Source organism: Stigmatopora argus, chromosome 5 (genome assembly GCF_051989625.1).
Source record: "Stigmatopora argus isolate UIUO_Sarg chromosome 5, RoL_Sarg_1.0, whole genome shotgun sequence".
Classification (NCBI taxonomy): Eukaryota; Metazoa; Chordata; class Actinopteri; order Syngnathiformes; family Syngnathidae; genus Stigmatopora; species Stigmatopora argus.
This window is the reverse complement of record NC_135391.1, coordinates 14,546,760-14,566,703: the sequence shown is the minus strand read 5'-3', so window position 1 is coordinate 14,566,703 and position 19,944 is coordinate 14,546,760. Positions and strand designations below refer to the sequence as shown.

At 40.1% G+C, this 19,944-nt stretch overlaps 1 protein-coding gene across 7 annotated transcripts in view; it reads left to right on the top strand.

The window, feature by feature from the left end:
- Positions 1 to 6,273: 6,273 nt before the first annotated feature.
- LOC144074253 (transducin-like enhancer protein 4) overlaps positions 6,274 to 19,944 on the top strand; it is a 32,129-nt gene continuing 18,458 nt past the window's right edge. For 3 of the 7 annotated variants that reach the window (XM_077600570.1, XM_077600566.1, XM_077600569.1), the window contains exons 1-5: positions 6,274 to 6,667; positions 7,506 to 7,603; positions 11,571 to 11,634; positions 11,740 to 11,784; positions 19,171 to 19,233. In XM_077600570.1, coding sequence (XP_077456696.1) covers positions 6,623 to 6,667; positions 7,506 to 7,603; positions 11,571 to 11,634; positions 11,740 to 11,784; positions 19,171 to 19,233 — 315 coding nt within the window. In that variant the 5' untranslated portion in view covers positions 6,274 to 6,622. The remainder of the gene's footprint in view (positions 6,668 to 7,505; positions 7,604 to 11,570; positions 11,635 to 11,739; positions 11,785 to 19,170; positions 19,234 to 19,944) is intronic. The other 4 variants (XM_077600568.1, XM_077600565.1, XM_077600567.1 and 1 more) reach the window with 4 other exon arrangements.

The window sequence follows — 19,944 nt, the reverse complement described above, 5'->3', positions numbered from 1 at the left end:
AGTCAAAAGTATTGGACGTCTATAGCCGTTAGTGGCAGTGAAATATTGTAACATATGTATGTCAATGAACCCACATTAATAGCGAATGTGTTACCAGCTCGCGATTAATATCCACTTGTGGATTCCAACAAAAAGAGTCCTTTGTAGGAAAATTCCACGCTCCGATAACACTTAAACGCACTTGCTGGTTTTCGTTTGAAAATGTGAACTAAAGAGGTTTTTAAATGGAAATCAGCGTCAGCTTAAAAGCTTGCAAAAAGCATCCTCTGTGACCCGAGCGCCGCGTGGAGAGGCAGTGTCCATTTGCCAAAGTGGTGTTGAAGAGCATTCCAAACGAGAGCTTTTAGTTCACTTCGTTCCTCCTCCAACGCTGGGCCAACGCGACCGTGACCTCCACTCCAACAGGCCGCCCTGTTTTCTTAGGAAACACACGATCCGCCACTTTTGCCTGTCCGGCCCGCTCTACTTTGCGCTGACCTCTGACCTCCCCTTCGCCGAACGCGGCGGCGGAGTGACAGAATGGAGGTAGAGGCATGAAAAGCTGCCGACTGGAATGGAGAGTGCTTCATACAAAAGCCCCAAATGATTGCTTTGAGAATGTGCTACAAATTAGTGGCAAAATTAGGGCTAAATCACCTATCATTTGCGTGGGCTTTACATTTTTAGCTTTAAATGTGCATTGGGACCAAAATTGATAAGGTGAGAGAAGTTGGACTATGTAATTGTATCACTTTTTTTAACTGAAGGCAGATATTTTCAAATATCTAATAGTAATTAATTATGTCCTACGACTGACTGGCGACCAGTCGAGGGTGTAGCCTGCCTGTCACCCGAAGACAGCTGGGTTAGGCTCGGGCAACCCCCGCAACCCTTTCGAGGATGGCCGGTATGGAAGATTAATGAATGAATGAATAATTGTAATTAATTACAAAGATAATCATCATGTTTTTAGGAAGGACTACAGAAACCATGGAGCATTTTTCCCCTTTTGCATATTTTGTTTTTATTCTAAAAAGAAATAGAAATTTCCTCTTTTTTACAAAAAAAAACCCCAAAAAAATCATGTTTATTATTTACAGTACATAATTTTAACTAAAATTCAAAATTTAAAATAAAAGAGAATATTTTAACTTTTTTTAAAAATAAATGTGGTGGATATGCTAATCACTAATCAATGTATAAATCCATTTTCTGTAACGCAAATCCTAACAAGTTGTCATGGGGGTGCTGGAGCCTACCCAAGCCACTTTTGGGCAAAAAGCGGGGGACACACCCTGAAATAGTTGCCAGCCAATCGCAAGGCACAATTGAGAAGAACAACTGTGCCACGCTCATAATCTTACCAACGGACAATTTAGAGCACAGGTGTTAAAGTGGCGGCCCGGGGGCCAAATCTGGCCCGCCGCATCATTTTGTGCGGCCCGAGAAAGTAAATCATGAGTGCCGACTTTCTGTTTTAGGATCAAATTAAAATGAAGAGTATAGATGTATATTACATTTCCTGATTTTCCCCCTTTTAAATCAATAATTGTAATTTTTAATCATTTGTTTCTGTGTTTTTAGTTCAAAAATCATTTTGTAAAATCTAAAAATATATTTTAAAAAGCTAAAATTAACATTCTTTTAGATCTATAAAAAACTGTATATTCAGGGCTTTTTAATCCAGTTCTCTTAATCCATTTATATTTAAAAAATCTGAATATTATATCTAAAATGGTCCGGCCCAAATAAAATCGAGTTGACGTTAATGCGGCCCCCGAAACAACCCGAGTCTGACACCCTTGATTTAGAGTATTCAATCAGCCTAGCAAGCATGTTTTTGGGAAGTGCGATGAAACCAGAGTACCCAGAGAAAACCCACGCAGACTAGGAGAGAATATGAAAACCCCACACAGCAAGGTCCAAACCCAACAGGGATTGAAAACTCGATCTCAGAACTTCATTGCGGCATTATTTCATTCTCCCAGTTCAATTGGATTGGACGTCTCTGGCTGCCAGTAGCACTGAAGCATGATCATTTACCGTATGTCTTTTTAATCCTCCTCCTCATTCTGCGTGCACTTTTCGGGCTCCAGTGAAGGGCCTGTTGCCGAAGAGGAGTACCATTCATAGGAATAGGGGAGCGCCATCATTCTCCACAGCCCTCACTTGGATCATCCACTCTAACCAACACGTGTGGAGTATTTCGGTATCACCACCATCTGAAAAACAACGTTCTCCTGTGGCAATATACACTCCCAGGATACTTGGTTAGGTATACGTGGAAAACCCTGACCAAACATTTGTCGTCGACATCAAAGACAAAAAAAAAAAAAACCTATGGCACCTGATCTTAATAGTAAATCTTCTCTTATTTATTAGAAATATCCATACAGAATTTTAAAAAATATTTTATTTCATTTTACTTTAAAATAAAAAAAACAAAGGTGGAAAGAACCTTAAATCTTTATCTAATTGATAGACATGTTTTAGACGGGGAAAAAACTAGACATGTTTTTTTGTTTATTTCCTAGAAAATAAATTCAAAGGGAAGACTGTATGTTCATGTTAAAAATAATAAATTTAAAGGGATTATTGGAGAGGTTATTACATTTTGGGGATAATGAGGTCAGGAGAAGAAGCCCTGTTCTCCTAGTCCTCCTGTTCGATAATGTGTTCCCTAACTGCCTGCCATTGACGGTGACAGATGTCGAATTCATTTAAACTGTTGAGGAGTGCCTTTGAATGTCAATCAAGGGAGAGAGTGGATCAGACATAAAATATATAACAGATATGTATTGATTTTTTTTAACCTTTGCTTTGTGTTGCCATTGAGTGGGAATTTCAATTTACACTTGGAATTTAGGACCAAAAAGCAGGTGCCTTTCCAAATGACTCAATTAACTCATTCATTTGAAATCGGGAGGACTACCAGCTAATTTTTCACCGGCGGATGAAAGATTTCCATCTGCCCCTCTCAGTCAAAGTGGATTGGACGTCTAACGCCGTCAATAGTGGCCAATCAGTTGCCTCTTTATCACTGAAAATAAATAAATCCAAATTGTGTTGCTCTCAAGCTCGTGGGTTCAAATCCATCCCCTGGTTTGCGGTTGCACATTATTCCGCATGCTACACCAAGCGCTACATTTAAAGCTGGAAACAAATCTTCTCACGTGACACACTGGACAAGAGCAATATGTTCATCTTTTCCCGGATTTGTCGTGTAATGAAAAGCAGCCGTATCCTTACAAAGGCCTAGTGTTAACCACCGCTCACATACACACACACACGCCCCATCTCCAAAACCTCGCTCCCTTGCAATCTCCTGTGCATCAGCTGCCAAATGAAGTTCCTCTTTAGAAGAACAAAAAAAAAAGACCAGGCTGTCAAATCGTCAGAGGCTTGCTGGCCAGCAGCGCGGGCGGCCCTCGTGTTGAAGCCAATAATCCGGCGTCAGGGCTTCAGGCGCGCCGAGAGCCGTGATTGACAGGGCTCGATATGAGGCCCTCGCCTCACTTGACATTTGGGTTTCATAAGGTCTGGAACAAAAGGCTGGGGCAAAATAATCAGAGACGGGCGCAGGCAAATAAATCTGTTTATTCCAGCTCACCTCTCTCACTTGTGCAACTCCCCTGCTCCGCCCGAATCACGGCGACCTCCGGAGAGGATAGAGGGAGGGCATGATATTACCTTTTCTCAGCCTTAGTGGATTCACGCGCCACGGCAGCAGGTCACTTTAGGCCCCGTGCTTACCTGAGATATTAGTTTGTATGTGTGCTGGATAGAGATGTGTATTTGGACTTGTGTGTTGGCTGTACGGTCCAGCGTCTGTACGAATCAACACTGAAGTGCTGTCAAAGTGGAGTTGATTATTTTCGCAAGAACCGTGCGTTCCACCACGATAACTCATTCGCTGCCATTGACGCTCTTAGAGGCGCAATCCAATTGCACGATGAATGATGCCAGACCTCGCAGTCCATTTGGATTGTGCCTCTATGGCGTCAATGGCAAAGACTATATTAAGCTGTTTTTACGTATTTCGACATTAAGTATTACGTTTTTTTTAAATACAAGAAGAGGGGAAGCTTTGCTCTGATTATTGATAAATCCCCAATGGTTACTTTCTGTTGATTTGGGGTGCTTTTCTGCTGATTTGGGGCTATTTCAAGGTTGCTTCCTCTTGATTTTGGTTTGAGTCATGTTAATTCTGGTTATTTTCGGGTCACCTTATGTTCATCTGTGCGTATTTCCACATCACTTCCTATTGATTTTGGCTCACCTCATGTTGATCTGTGCGTATTTCCACTATACTTCCTATTGATTTCGGCTCACTTCCTGCTGTTTTTGGGGGGATTTCCAAGTGACTTCCTGTTGATACTTCCATGTAAATAAGGAGCATTCTAGTGTCAGTTCCGATTGATTGTGGTTAACGACCATTCATTCATTCATTTTCTGAACCGCTTTATCCTTACAAGGGTCATGGGGGTGCTGGAGCCTATCCCAACTGCTTTTGAGGCAGAGGCGAGGGACACCTTGAATTGGTGGCAACAAGGAGATGGACAACCATTCACACTCACTCATACGTAGGAGCAATTTAGAGTGTCCAATCAGCATACCATGCATGTTTTTGGAATGTGGGAGGAAACCGGCGTAGCCAGAGAAAACCCACACAGGTGGACTGACCTGGATTTGAACCCAGGACCCCAGAGCTGTAAACCCGACACTCTCACCACTCAGCGGTTAACGGCCAATTCATTTTTTAAAAATTATTATTTACAGATCACTTCCTGTAGTTTGGATTATTCCCGGGTAATCCCCGTGTTGATTAGGGTGCATATCTTGGTTGCAGTTTTCCTCAATTTTCCTGTAGATTTTAGTCCTGTGGAGCATTTCTGGGTCCATTGCTGTAATTTGGCTTATTTCAGGGTCATTTTATGGTAATTTTGGGCCATTTTCACTCTCTATTAAATTTGGGGCATTTGCAGGTCACCTGCCATTGATTTCTGGGTCATTCCTTCAGTCATCTTCCATAGCGCCCATCCTCGAAAGGGTTGCAGGGGTTGCTGGAGCCTAACCCAGCTGGCTTTGGGCAAAAGGCTGACGAGACCAGAGACTGGTCAGTCGTAAGGCACAGATTTCTGGGTAATTTCATACTGATGTGGGAGTATCTTTTCCTGTGAATTTGAGGCAATTCCAGGTCTATTCCTGTTGGTTTTGTCATGTCTTGCTCACTTTCTGTTGATTTTGTGGCATTTCTCGGTCACCTTCTGTAGAATTTAGGCATTTTCCTGTTTTTTTTCTGTTGATTTTAGGGCAGTTTTGGGTAACTGTTGATTTTGGGTCATTTCTAAGGAATTCTATTGATTTTTGGTCACTTACTTACCGATTTAGCATGACTTCCTTTTTGACTTGGGGCATTATTCCATTCACTTTTTATTATTTTGAGGTCATGTCGTGTGGATTTGAGGGCAATTGTGATGTACTTCCTATTGATTTTGGGTCACTTCCTGTTGATTTGGGTCACTGTCTGTTGACTGGATTTTCACTATGAACTGAGAGGCACACAAAAATATGACAGATGGGGACAACGGTTGTTTGGGGTCCCACCAAGATGATTAGTGAGGTGATAAATGTAGAAAAAATGAGGTTATACTGTCATTCAGACAAAATACACGTCTCAAAGAATGAAAAACGCCCATATAACCATTTACTGTAAAGTATATAGCCCTGATTTGCAACTGTGATAATTCAGAATGTGTTCACATCAGTACACCTGGCGCCGTTAATTATTCATGCGCGATACAAGCAGAAGTGTTAAGCTCGGTGACAATTTAATTGCGTGGTTGTAAAATGCAAAAACGGGAAACTGTTTTAATGTCTTCATAAATAAATGGCAGAAACAAACAGTGGCGCATGTTCGCCTGGGAGTCTGTGATAAAAGGCACATAAATCTACAGATAGTTACAAACCCGTGTCATTTAGCACCAGAGATAACCGTGGTACCCCACGTGGGGGCCCCTTGCTCCGGTTTCCGCTTCGAAGGTGCCGATTGGACAACATGACAACGAGTGACAGCTCGCTCTCGCGCGGGTTTGACATCCACCGCCCATGATTGGTCGCCTTTAATCGCCACCTCTCAAGAGGCGGAAGGACCCGGAAGTTGTAGTTCGTTCTTCCCATCCACACGCGCAGAGTGTCTTGGAAAAAACTACATGACCCAAAGTAACGTCGGAGCGAGGATGCGTAATTGCGCTCGTTTTTGACTGGCTGCTTCCAAAATGTGCTTCGGCGGGGAGGGCTACAGAGCGAGCGGCCAGTGTCGCTGAAGTGGTCTCCGCTGCCGCCGCCGGGATATGAACGCCGACCGGGGGGGGGGGCCCGAACTAGGAAATTAACCGGTTGCCACCACAGCGGGAGGACAAGTGGGGTCACGACATGGCGAAAGACGACAACTAAAGAGGAAATTCAACGACATTGAGTGACTACCCGGGGATATATTTCTGAAGGCACCTGACGATCTCTCATTGTGAGACTTTTTTCAATGTTGTCTGCTAAGGTTCGAAGGCTTTCGTCCCACTAACTCACCTTTTACGCGTAGTTTATTTTTTCTCTTGTCGAGGAGGAACTTTTAAATGCATTTTTAATGATTCGAGACTTGAGCAAGATGTACCCTCCGGCGCGGCATCCGGTAAGTACAGAATAATAACAACAACAAAACAGGTCAATCGATGTTAATTCACTGGCTGCATTTGACAATAATAGACGTCCAATCTTTTTGAACTTGGAGAGGCTGGCACCGAATAGTCGCTGACAGATGGAAGTAAATTATGACAGATTCTTTTTCAGCATTTAAATTTAAACAAAGATTTTGGTCAGCAACAACACTCAGTCGCAAATAATTGCAAATAAATCTTTGCAAGAAAAACATCGGAGTAAAAAATGAGTTGCAAAAGTTCATTTAGCATTGGGAAAAGCTGGGAAACAGTAGGATTTTATTTATTTTTTTGGTCCTAAAGTTTTTGCAACAGATTTATTATCTCACAACTACATTCTTGCCACATTTTTTACAGCTGAAATGTTGCCCCTCTATTTTTGTGATTGAATTTTTTGTAATTGAATTTTTGCCTTTCTTTTTGTGTCTGAACGTCATTGTAGCTGAATATTTGCTGATGTCTTTTAGTGGCAGTATTCCAAATGTTATCTGGATCAATTCTGATGCTAAAATTATCCAGTGCTAGAATTTGAATGTGGAAAAAAATTCTGTGTTAGAAATCACAGTTGCCTATGAATGGCACGGACATGATGCGTAATGAGTTTGGAGTCGAGTTTCTGCGCCATTGGGCACTAGCATGGACAATTGCGCTCATTGACAGACGTGCGTGGTTAAAAAGACACATTAAGCCGAATTGGTGATTCCTCGAGGCAGAGTGAGTAACAGAGGCTCATTGTGGCATGACACTAGAACCTCAGTTGTCTCACTATTGCCTCTCCTTTCTCCTCCTTCCATCTTCTTCTTTGGTTCGGAGGTCCCACCACAGCCTGGACAGCCGTTTAAGTTCACCGTGTCTGAATCCTGTGACCGGATCAAGGAGGAGTTCCAGTTCCTACAAGCTCAGTATCACAGGTGAGAGACTAAATAGACTTTTTGGTATAGTACAAATGTAGCTAGTCTACATAATCCAAAATGTGTCAGGTCTGAATTTTAAGCTTTTGAATTTTTCTTGGGGGGTGGGGGGTAAGTATTAACTGTTTCAGTGCCATTGACAATGACCAGCGTCCAGTTATGTGGCTCCTCTCATTTTTCTGCTATGAATTTGAATTAGTTTGACATTAGTAGACGTTCAATCCATCTGAACTGTACAGAATGGCAACAAATGAACATTTGATGTCTCGTGTCGTCAATGGCAGCCACTGAGTCAATAATTATTTTTATGTATTTATATCAATAAATACAATTGTAAATCAATAAAATGTCAGTGAAAAACTCATTTAAAATGAATAAAATCTGAAATATACACCACTAGTTTGGCCCCCAATAGTGCTGTACAATTGATATATTTACAAAAAAAAAATGAGGTGCACTGAGGTAAAGCCTATCTAGCCAAGTTCAAAGCATCACCATATTTGGTTGAGTAGGTATTCCTTTTATGTATGGTACTAGTTGTTGCAAAATTCCTTTTCTTACTTCTGTAACCTTTGATCTCATTACTCCAAAACGTGTGCACCTCTTTTTTTCATATTAAAAGACGTCATTCAAATTTGATAATAACCCCTTTGATCATTCTTGAGTTTTCGTGAAGTTAATTTTCTGACCTTTAAACTCATTATCCCAAAGTTCAATCACCTCTTTTATTAGCTACAAACATGTCCTACCAGTTTGACAATAATCCCTTTATTCGTTCTTGAATTATCTCTAACACAAATGGACAAAGACGAATACCGAACTGAATACATAACCTTCCCCATAAGTTTCACATCCAATTCAATCCATTTTGAATTGGGAGGACTGATAACTATCATTCATTACCAACCTACCCCAGCCAAAATGAATTGATCATCTTTTGCTGTAAATGGCAGCCAATGAAATAAATGTTTGTCCTTTAAATGTCTAACAATACCAGAGCAGAAACAGTTTCTGCCTGACCATCTTGCTAGTTTCACCCACGATACACTTTTGACTAACCACAGGTAAACCCCATCAGGCTCCGCATGCACGTCTGCATCTACGAGTGCATGAGGTGTGAAATACTTTTTAGCCGACATGATGAAGTGTGAAATATATTGCTCGGGGCAGAACCACAAGCGCCATACCTATGCATAATAATCACCCACCTTTGCCTGTCCCTGTAATTATTGTCCAGTCACCAGGTGAATGTTGGGTTGTTGTGTTATTAAAAGAACTGAATCGAGCCAAAGGTATCAGTTGGATTTTTCAAAGAAAAAAATAAATGAATAAAATAAAAACATGCATAAGTACAGGATATGTTTCACGTCTTGACAGGGAAGTACATTTTTGGAAAAACATTTAAATAAACAAAAATCTGCTTTTGTTATTCAATGCCACTTGCCTCCTTCATATTTGAATATTAATTTATTAAATAGTTTAAAAATACTTATTTTTTTTGAAAATATTTTTTAAAATGAATTTGTGGTATTTCATTGGGTATTTTATTCACCAGAGTATATTTGGTTTAATTCATTTTAATAAAAAAAACAGTAATATGCAAATCAATTTGCATAATGGTATTCACAAAAGACAAGATAAGATAAGATGTAAGAGTAATGATCAATGAGATCTAACCCTAACCGTTTATCTATTAAATATCAAATGTTTAAACTGTGGCCAGCATGACCAAAAATGTGATATCCACGCAATGATAATTACAAAAAATAGCCACTGGTCCTCTTAACCATCTTTTCCTCTCCCCCTACTCCCCCTATTTGTGCTGTCAGCTCCAAAACACAAAGTAATAACATCATAAAGAAACAATCTCTTTCTTGTGGAATCTACTAGATAAGGACTTGCCAGATTTCCTTTTGGCAAACAACAACAACATCAAAAGAACTAAATTACTCTAATTTCCGGACAGTAGAGCCCACCTGACGATAAAACGCATAGCTTAAATGACACAAAATGTATCCATAGATATGCAACATGTGACTATAAACCGAATGTGTCCATGTCTTAATATGGGGTAGTGACATAGAGAGTTGTTACACACAAATGTGATCAAAAACATCTTTATTAACAAAATGTCATGCAGGGGAGACCAACACCACAATTCCCACTTGTGTTCTCTGAGGCAGACTGAAACCTTAAAAACCACAAAGACGAAATGATCAAATCCACTTTACGTTGACCTCTATGCTTGCAGCTAAAAAGTCCTGTTAAACATCCTCATGATAGGCCGTTTAATGAACTCAGTACTTATGGCCATCAGCGCATGTATAGTCGCTTTGTAGGAGCACATTGTGGCTATTTTTCATCTTTAAATCTCACAAAACCATAACTAACCCTTAGGATGCTCTTCTGTAATGGCATTAAGCATCGGACAGAGCCTTTATGGCCATTTAAGTCTTGTGATTGCTATTTGAAAATGCCTAGCTTGCGCTAGTGTAGCATCCTCTAATTGTGGCAGACTATGGATATCCTCTCTCATTTTCTGAACCGCTTTATCCTCACTAGGGTCACGGGGGGTACTGGAGCCTATCCCAGCTGACTTCGGGCCAGAGGCAGGGGATACCCTGAATTGGTAGCCAGCCAATTGCAGGGCACAAGGAGACAAACAACAATTCATGCTCACACTCATACCTAGGGGCAATTTAGAGTGTCCAGTCAGCCACCCTACCATGCATGTCTTTGGAATGTGGGAAGAAACCGGAGTACCCGTAGAAAAACCCATACAGGTCCAGGGAGAACATGCAAACTCCACACAGGTGCACAGACCTGGATTTGAACCCAGGTCTCCCACTGCGCTAACCACTCGCACCACCGGGCCGCCCACAATGGATACCCAACCTGTCATCGTGCCATGGCCGCGTCAACTTGCATTTTCGTGCATGTTGTGTTTTTATGCGCATATAAGCCGTACCCCTAATTCAGTCATCATTTTTTGGTCCGACAAAATCGGCTTATAAGCGAGTAAATATGATAGCTTTTCTTGCCAACATATTGGCCTATTCGTGGAAAAAGGTAAACTTCTCACAAAGTTTTTACAACGCTAACAGAAATCTAAAGATGCACTTACGTTGGAGCACACCAGAACTCAAGAATCTTGCCATAATGGAACATTCACGCCAGTTTTTAGAAACTATGAATGCACTTTTTTTAGGGAGTGGGAATTTCCAACGAGCCAAAATGAAGCTTGTTTGTTCTCCAAGATATCCTAAATTTCTCGCTGCTCTATAAAATCTACAAGGTAGCAGCGTATGGTGAAAAAATTAAGGTAATTTATCTATTGAGTCATAGGCAATAAAAAAATCGAATTATTTCATAAAATCAATTTGTCGCCCATGCCTATCCTGTCTCCTAAATCATTTCAGTTAAATAATTGCGGAAAACAAAGCCCGCATTGCTTTTCCACTTCAGTGTATTCCAAAAAAGCCACAAATGTGCTTGTAGTGTATTCGCTCACCCCGTTATTGTTGTGTCAGCATCCTCACTTTACCTGCACTGATAAGGTTCATTCCTCTTTTATCTCATAAAACACTCATGCTTAAGAGTCATAGTGGTAAGTGGATAGTTTCCTGTAATAGACGACAAAAAGGAGGAAAGGTTTAAGCTTTAGCATAACCACACTTGTGATATGGATCCTCACATTGTATATTTTTTTGTCGACGGTGCAGTTCGGGCCTTATGTTGAGGTTTGTGTGGTCGTCTATTGATCCATTAATTACCGAGATGTACGTGCTGAGTAAGTGTCTGCAGGGGAAGCTGGTGAGATCCGAAATGCCACATTAAAGTAGCAGGATGTGGTCGCGTGCTGCTTCTGCTTTTACATGCTTGCATTGTTTTTGTGACAAAACTGAAGAGTGAGCAGAATGTGTTTATGTGACACTGATTTTTTTTCCCACTCTCGGTTACCTCGCAGTCTGAAAATGGAGTGTGAGAAACTGGCAAGTGAGAAAACGGAGATGCAGAGACACTATGTCATGGTGAGTTTCGCACCTGGGGAGTGTGTGTGCATTTATTGAAGCGAAAAAAAAAGTAAAACAGAAGCCAAATGTTTGCTTTATCTCATTGTGATCTTTGCTTTTCAGTACTACGAAATGTCATATGGACTCAACATAGAGATGCACAAGCAGGTAAATGGAATGACAGTGTTTAAAGTTGCTCTATCACCTCAGGGGGTACTTTACTGAATTTGTGACATATGACTTTGCTGAGCCACAACCCATAGTGATTTTCTTCATTAAATAAACTAAAATCCCATTGCGCTGTTGGCTGGAAAGTTAAAGTTGCTCTTGGGTTATCTCACAGGTGGACGGCCTCTTTGGATATCGCGTCCTCTATTGTTTAATTTCATAACTGTGGCAGCAAGCTTTTTCGTTGTCTTTTTTAAAGAAATTCAATTGTTTCCTCCAAAAAATGGTTAATTTGTGTACTGCAGGACTTGTACATGTAGGAAACTGCTCCAACATGAATACCGCCGATATAAGCCTCTATTTTTCTCTGTCCGATCAAGCATTGAGTTTAGTGGATTGAGCGTATAGAAGGAAGTGGAGCACCAGCTAAGTAGCCTATTATGTTGTTTTGATCCAAGGATTTTACCGAAGACAGCTTTGACCAAGAGACAAATGATGTGTGGTTAATGAATTGTGTTGTTTTTTGGGGTGAAAACTGAAGGTTAGGTATACCGGTGTTAGCTATTTAGCATCTTGGCTAGCTGTCGTAGTTAACAATGGCAGGTGAACCCAAACAAGGCCTGTCATTGTTGGTGTCACCAAAATAGAGTAAAAAAGTTTAAAAAAAATCCCGGTTTTAAGTTCAGATGGTAAATGATTCGTTTTTCAGTCGCCATGCTTGCTTGTAGAGTTGAGGGTAGTAAATGTAAGCTATTTACCATTCAGCAGATTGATATTGATGAACCCCAAGATTTATGTTGTTTTCCTTTTTTAAAATTTCAAATAGAAAAGTACTATATGAATGTTTAAAGGTAAAAATATTTTTTCCATTTTATTTAAAGATTTAAAAAAAAACTGATTCAAAATGTATTTTTTAAAAGCACAACGATGTAACATTCACAGATTTATTTTTAATGGAAAAAAATGTAAAAAAAAAACTAAAATAAAATAAAAAAAAACAAGGATTCAGAAAATTTGGCCAAATTTTGTGTCAACAAGATCTTCAACTAATTACTCGGCCTTTATCCTAGTAGTCAATTAATTTGATAATGGATCAGTTGTTTGTTAAAGTCTACAGTCTTCCCAATTAAAATGGGTCTTACGTCTATCACCATAACTATACTTTTTAGGTAGACTTTACCGTCGTACTGGCTTCTTATGTTGATTATTATAACAACTCTCAGCGAGCCAAGTATTTTTTAAGTGGGGTTGTACTTCATTTAAAAATTGTACTAGGTCCTAACTCCTCCAGTAATCCTTATTCTGCTCATTAGAATAAAATGTTCCCACTTGCACAATCTTCATCATTTTAATGAATGAGAAAAAATGGACTCTAATGAAAAAGACTGTGGCCATAAACAAGCACTTTGCAACCATGCTGTTAGTTTCCTCTAAAGGCAGTGTCTCATTAGCATAACCGTACATATGTGTTAGCCGCAAGGTGAAATGGGCAAATCCACCTATACACAGGATCTACGTATGCTCATGTCGCCTGCTTGTGTGTAGCAGGCTGTTTGCAGAATGCTACATGTTGACTTAGTGTGTGTACTGTATGCGCGGTTGTACGCATATACAAGTTATTGATTTAATTTTGTGTGTGTATCAGTCCTGGTGTTTTAGGGTGTGTGTATATTGCGGAGTGTTATTGTGTTTCTATATGACAAGCGCTTCGCGAGGGAATGTTGCACACGCACGCAGCTTTTCATGGTGCACTAATCAGAACCACGTAATGAAATATGGGGTGTCCACATAAATCCTGCTGTTGGCCGCGTTTGAGGCGCTTTGTGTGTGCGCGCGCATGTCTATAAAGCCAAGATGGAAACAAATACAAATGCGGCCGTTGTTTGTTTTCACTGGGTGGGCAGCCCAATGATTTCCATTGTGGAAGGCAAATCTTTCCCATCTGCATGGGCGTCGCTTGTAGAACCAAATGATTTTAGATGGACATTTGTGCGCACACTCCTACGTAAGCGAATCTGTGCGTCAATGTGTGTTTTTGCCTTCCGATGTAGCGATACGACCCGCTAGAAGATGTGCGGAAAATACAGACTTTCCATGTTCAAATATACAGTATTATTGTTTGAAAAATATATATGTATAATTCTCGATTTGATTACTTTGTACTGGTCAAACTATGAATACCAAAAAATGAAGAAACGTTTCTGGTCGCATGCTGTTTTTAAGCTTTTTCAGCGTGAATAGTTTTTTGAAACTCAATTTTTGGGGTTGGCCATATCATGCTTATGGTTTCCCTCATAGGAATATTATGTTGGCTAACCATTATTCATAGTATGTAACTAATTTGTCTGCAAATGACAGTGTTAGACGTCCAAATCATCTTGCGATTGTTGTTTTCATCCTTTTAACTCGAAATGGATTGGACGTTGAAGAGAAATATTTCATTTCTTTTCAACGTCTAGCGCCGCCAATCACAGACATAAATTGACAGCCACCAATTGAACTGAACCAGTCGTTTCAGAACTGTGAGGCAGACATACTAACCACTTGGCCACAGTGCCCGTTTCTGCTAAAATTGTGATTAAAAAAATAAATAATTAAAAGAACAGATTTTTCCCCCTGATTCAGATATAAAAAAAATCATATATAATGGGGGCTAATTTCTGATAAAGTGTTCGGATACGAGACATCTTCACAAACATCTACTGAACTTTGCACCATTGTCAGGCTCATACAAAATGCTCCCTGCCACCAAGTGAATCTCTGATATTGCTTGTTTAGCATTTTCCGAGGGTAATAGGCCCATTGATTTTCAGCTCGGCTCTGTTTTATTTACACAGAAGGGCCGCGTCGCTCGAGAGCGAAATGTACCAACACTCGTTAGAGAGAAATTGACTTGTGGACTGAGCTCAAGCTGGCCAGGCGCGAGGTAGGAAGGCAGAGACACTGGGGACGCTGAGGGCTTAGGGGTTAGCGACTGAGCTACGAGAGGACAGCTAATCAATTGCAAATTAGTGAGACTGAAAGAGAAATAAGGAAAGCAATGGACGATCTGAACGAAGAGGAGAAGGTGGCGAGATGCGGAAGTAATAAGATGGTGGTGATAGTGAAGAATGGCAGCCTCCTCAACCAGGGCTGACAACTCATTTTCTACTGCAGATGGGGAGGGGACGCATTCGATTCGCTTGCAAAATTTAACCGGGATTTAGCAATCACCCTTCACTTTTGGAGATAGATCTGGATAGAAAATTAAAACGGCTTGGAATAACCTGGAGTAACATATATCCTTGAAGTGTGCAGAAAGGTGACCCACATTTAGCGGTCACTTCAACGTGATGCTATAACCACAGGTACAATACTCGGTAAGCAAAACTAGATGCAAACTATATTTGACTTTCTCTGGTTTGAATCTATTGATTGTTTTTGCAAATCTCATCACCTCTCATTTGGTATGGTCGGTTTTCATAGTACAATTCAGTACAAGTGATCCAAATTGTGCTTCTATTTGGCCTTGTTCAGACTTCAGGTCCTAATGCAAATGTATATATATATATATATATATATATATATATATATATATATATATATATATATATTACAATTAACTGACCTTTTATTTTCTTTTGTGTGAACATTGAGCCTACTGTTTTCCAAAGCGACCTATAAAGTGTCGCTTAGAAGAGCAAAAGTAAGAGACGTTACAACAAAGGCAACTGCATATGCAGTAGTCGGATAATTGTTACCACCAATTTCCTACCTATTGATAAGGACTACAAATTGACTTCATCAATGGTAATCTGTGTTCCATTTGGGGACTGTAGACAATTCACAACGCAGCCACATTCCTAGAAATCTAGCTCAAATCAGATTTTAAACCGCACACAAGTGGGCTAGATCGGAAATGAAAATAACATATTTTCTGAGACTCGGTCGGTTCAGGAAAAAAAATCACAATCGGGTCGGTTTTACTTTGTGGTGTGAACATAGGCTATTGACCAAAAATTCAGCAACTCTAGGCAATTAATGGTAGTGTAGGGTATTGTACCGATACCAATACCTGATGATAGAAGGAGCCCAACTAGAGCCTTAAATGCTGGAATCAGTGTTGGGGTAAATTCACATACACATACACACTTTTCTGGAATGTTTTTCCAGCCGCCATAAAACCACAAAAGAATAACACTTGATAGTCGAGGGATCGGTACAATATCGGCATTGGTGCCAAACATTGTTGCAGAAAACACTAGTATATAGAATACTAAATCAGAAAAAAATACTGAACCAGTTTGCTCATTTCTAAAGAGCTTTGTTGGATTGATTTCATTCCATAAAAGAATTTGTTTTATACCATACCAGACCACCTAGGAGCCACGGTCTCGGGATAGTTTATTTGTTTGGCACCCGAGTTACTGTTTATGCTTGAGTAAAATCACCACACAACAATTTAAGGGATTAGATCAGATTAAAACAGCTCAAAGGGCGCTAGTGTGAAAGCAGCCTAAAAGAACTAAGGGGGATTTTACTCCAGAGAACTAACAACTCCTCCAAATAACACGGTATATGTTGAAATTGAAAGGCATCTATTGTCGTCAGTGGTTGCTTCCAATCAGTGCATTTTTCCCAAAAATATTTCCCTGCTTGCCAGATACTGTCTTTACACAAACAACCACACTAATATGCTGTCACTCAGTCAGTGGGTCCCAAGGGAATGCAGCCTTTATAAAGAAGGCTCCATTAGGTGTATTAGCTGGTGTTGAAAAGTGGTGCTGATGTGATGCTTACAAAGCTCCACGGGGAGGTGGACATTTGATCTTCGCTCTGACCCAGTACGACTCCCGGCAGCTGCCTGGTTTCATTTATGGGATGTGAGCTGTTAAGGTGGGAAGTCGTTACCGTTTTTTTTAACGCTTTCAAGCGACATGCACTGCGATAAGTGGTTGACAGTGAGATGCTGCTTTCATGTTATTCCCAAAAGGCCAATGTAGTTTAGCTGACAGTCACCCTGAGGTAAAAAAAAAATCCTATTGGATTACAGCTGGGTTTAAAGACATGTACATTTTAGGGATGTCCTGATCACGTTTATTTTAAGACAATCCAATTTTTAGTCCACTGAGTTGGAGTATCTACCGAAACAGTGCTGTTGATGTCATTGTTCCGCCATTGGATTGGATTGGATAACTTTATTCATCCCGTATTCGGGAAATTTCGTTGTCACAGTAGCAAGGGGGTGAGGATGCAGAAATAGGAAAGGCATTTTAGACATAACTAGATAGGTAATAAGTGGGTTAATAAATAAATACATGAATAAATAGATTTGATAACATAATAGCTAATATAACATACACGTAGCATAGAATAGAACATTATATGTTACTTTAATGTTAAGACTAGACTATTTATTTTGTGTTATCACTTTGAGTTCTTAAAATATCTCAAAATTAATAAAGCCAATTGTACTGCTGTCGATGTGTGCTCAATATGTGTGTGGCTTTGCGCAGAGAATTCTACATAGACAGAGAAGTAGAAGAAGCAAGCTACTACTTTATTGATATAACTTGTTTTAAAAAAAAAGATCAAGGATGGGAGAGTGATGATATTTTCTATGTTAATACGACCATCTGAAAAAAACAAATCCGGCCGAATTTAGGATGGAATTGGGGCGACCATAGAATTTTTTTTTTACTTTTAACATTGGCATGGCTCTCTTGCCTCGGCTACTGATTGTTTTTCTAATATACTGGCGGAGCAAACCTGACCACTGTTTTCCAATTTACGCTCTTGAAGTTCCACAAAATTGTCTTAATACTGCTTTGAGGTATGCGATATAGAAAAGGAAATACTTTTTGATGTGGCGCAATGTCGTCATTTGTACAAATTCGTACAGGAATCATTCCAGTGAACGAGGGATGTTTTATTGCATGCGGGTTGCTGTCTTCTGCCTCTTTTCTTGTTTGCATGCTTGCTGGGTTTAAATTGCACTTCTAGCACTTCCTCTGGGATGGTGGATCAGGCAATTTCCTGTTAAAAAAACCCACCTGGTAGGGGTTGGGGTGCTTTATAATCTTTAAAAGCCAACCCTTGGGTTCAGTCAAAACATCTGATGAATACAGAGTAGCTTGGGGAGGTACGTATGTGCGCATAGGTGTGTGTGTGTGTGTTTGTGTGTGCTTGTGTGTTTATGTGTGTGTCCACTCTCATGGCCTGTGGCGGCTTGTGTTAGCACTGATACCAACTTCAACTGCAACTTCACCTCCGTCAAGGTCACAGACATAAATCGAGTAGGTTAAGGTTAGATTTAAGCCCCCTTGCATTTAAATTGCATTGAACTTTTCCTTTCATCATTGGGTTTTGGGCTCGTTCACACTCAGATGTTTCTCATTTTCTGTGATGTACGATCAGAAGGAACAACACAAACGTGTTGGTTGTTATTGATGGCATTAGACATTCAATCCATTTTTACTGAGAGATGTGGCAGCAATTATGAACGAGCTAAAATGTGTCACGATTGATTTACAAATTGATGATCAGATTACTGTAATATTTAGACTATAAAGAACACATAATTAAAAGATGCAGCCACTAAATAGAAATTGTTCATATAGAGGCCACACTATACTAAAGGCTATTGAATTATGGGATAATTACACCAAAGGACATGCAGATCATTAGCCTGTAAAAATACATAATTATGCCACGTTAGACAAAAAGCTGTAGCATTCTAAGTGTCGGGGGTGAGGGTACTGGCTTACAGAATGAAAATTACGGTAATCGACCATTCGTTTGGTTGTCAATCTACCTATTGTTTAGGTACATTGTCTTAAAAATCCTGTTTTTATAAAGACCCTTATTAGTAAATCTCTCATTTCTTTCTTTCTTTATTTTAATATATTATATTATTATTGTTATATAATATATTAATCAAAAGTAGGTATCTGAAGCATCTTTTTTTTACTTTGTAAAATAGTGATAAGGTGGCACTTTTGCATGGTATTTATTGTCCACTTTGCTCAATGCTTTGTCTTTTATTCCCATGGACATTTAAAATATAAATCCCAGAATAATAGAATAGTAAATAGGACATGATTTTAGCAGTCGACTAATCTAAAAAATAATCAGTGATTAATCGCCTCAAAAACTCATTTGTTGCAGTGAACCATACATGTTGATTATCTTAAAAAGCTGTCTATCATGAATTTCTTTCACTAACATAAAAGCTTTCATATACATGGAATAAATCCTATTTTAATACCGCTTCAACTTGCCATCCAGGCTTTGCCGCTAGTTTATGTGACTATTTATCACCTTGAATTGGCTGGTATTTGTGGGCTGTACTTAGTAGTTGTCCCTATCAGTCGTTTGAGATTATGTGCCCACTTCTCTGTTTTCCAGGCGGAGATTGTCAAACGGCTGAATGCAATCTGCGCCCAAGTCATCCCCTTCCTTTCTCAAGAGGTAAGAAAAAAATGGCCTGTCTCTACTGCTAAGTTAAAGAAGAGGCAAAGTGAGGTGGGTGGAGGAAAACGGGATGCGCCGGGCATGGATGGACGCACATTCACGCTCACATGTTCGCCACACACTCACACAAACAGATTATCCCTGGTTTATCCCCCCCCACTGCTCAGGATAGGCAGATATGCTTCAACCTATTAAATGTCTCCCACTAACATATGCAGGAAAGACTATGTACGTGATTTGCTCAGCAAATGTGCACGCTGTTTTAATAGTAATGTTTACTATGGAATGCTTCTGTGTATGTGTGTGTTTAGCAGATAAATCCTTCCTCTGGAGGAGGTAAAAGTGGTTGCCTGTCCGTGTGTGTTAGCGGAGTGGTGGGAATGGCAGTAAGGAGCGAGTATGTACTCCAGAACTCTCCTTCAGATTAGCCCTGGATTAGGAGGATTTAAAGTGGATTAGAAATAATGGCATTAGACAGCGGTGCTGCTGCTTGCTGCACAGCCCCGAGGCCCGCAGAGGATGGAGGCAGCCGAAGGAAAGAGGCTTTTGCTGTTTTGTTTGGATTCACAGCTACGCTTGACGCTTGCGAATGTGGAATGTAACACAATCATATTAACTGAAAAGCTTCCATTGACGGCGATAGGCGTCCCATCCATTTGAATTGAGTGTTAGCAGCGATCAAATGATTCATTGTGGAAGCCCGAATTA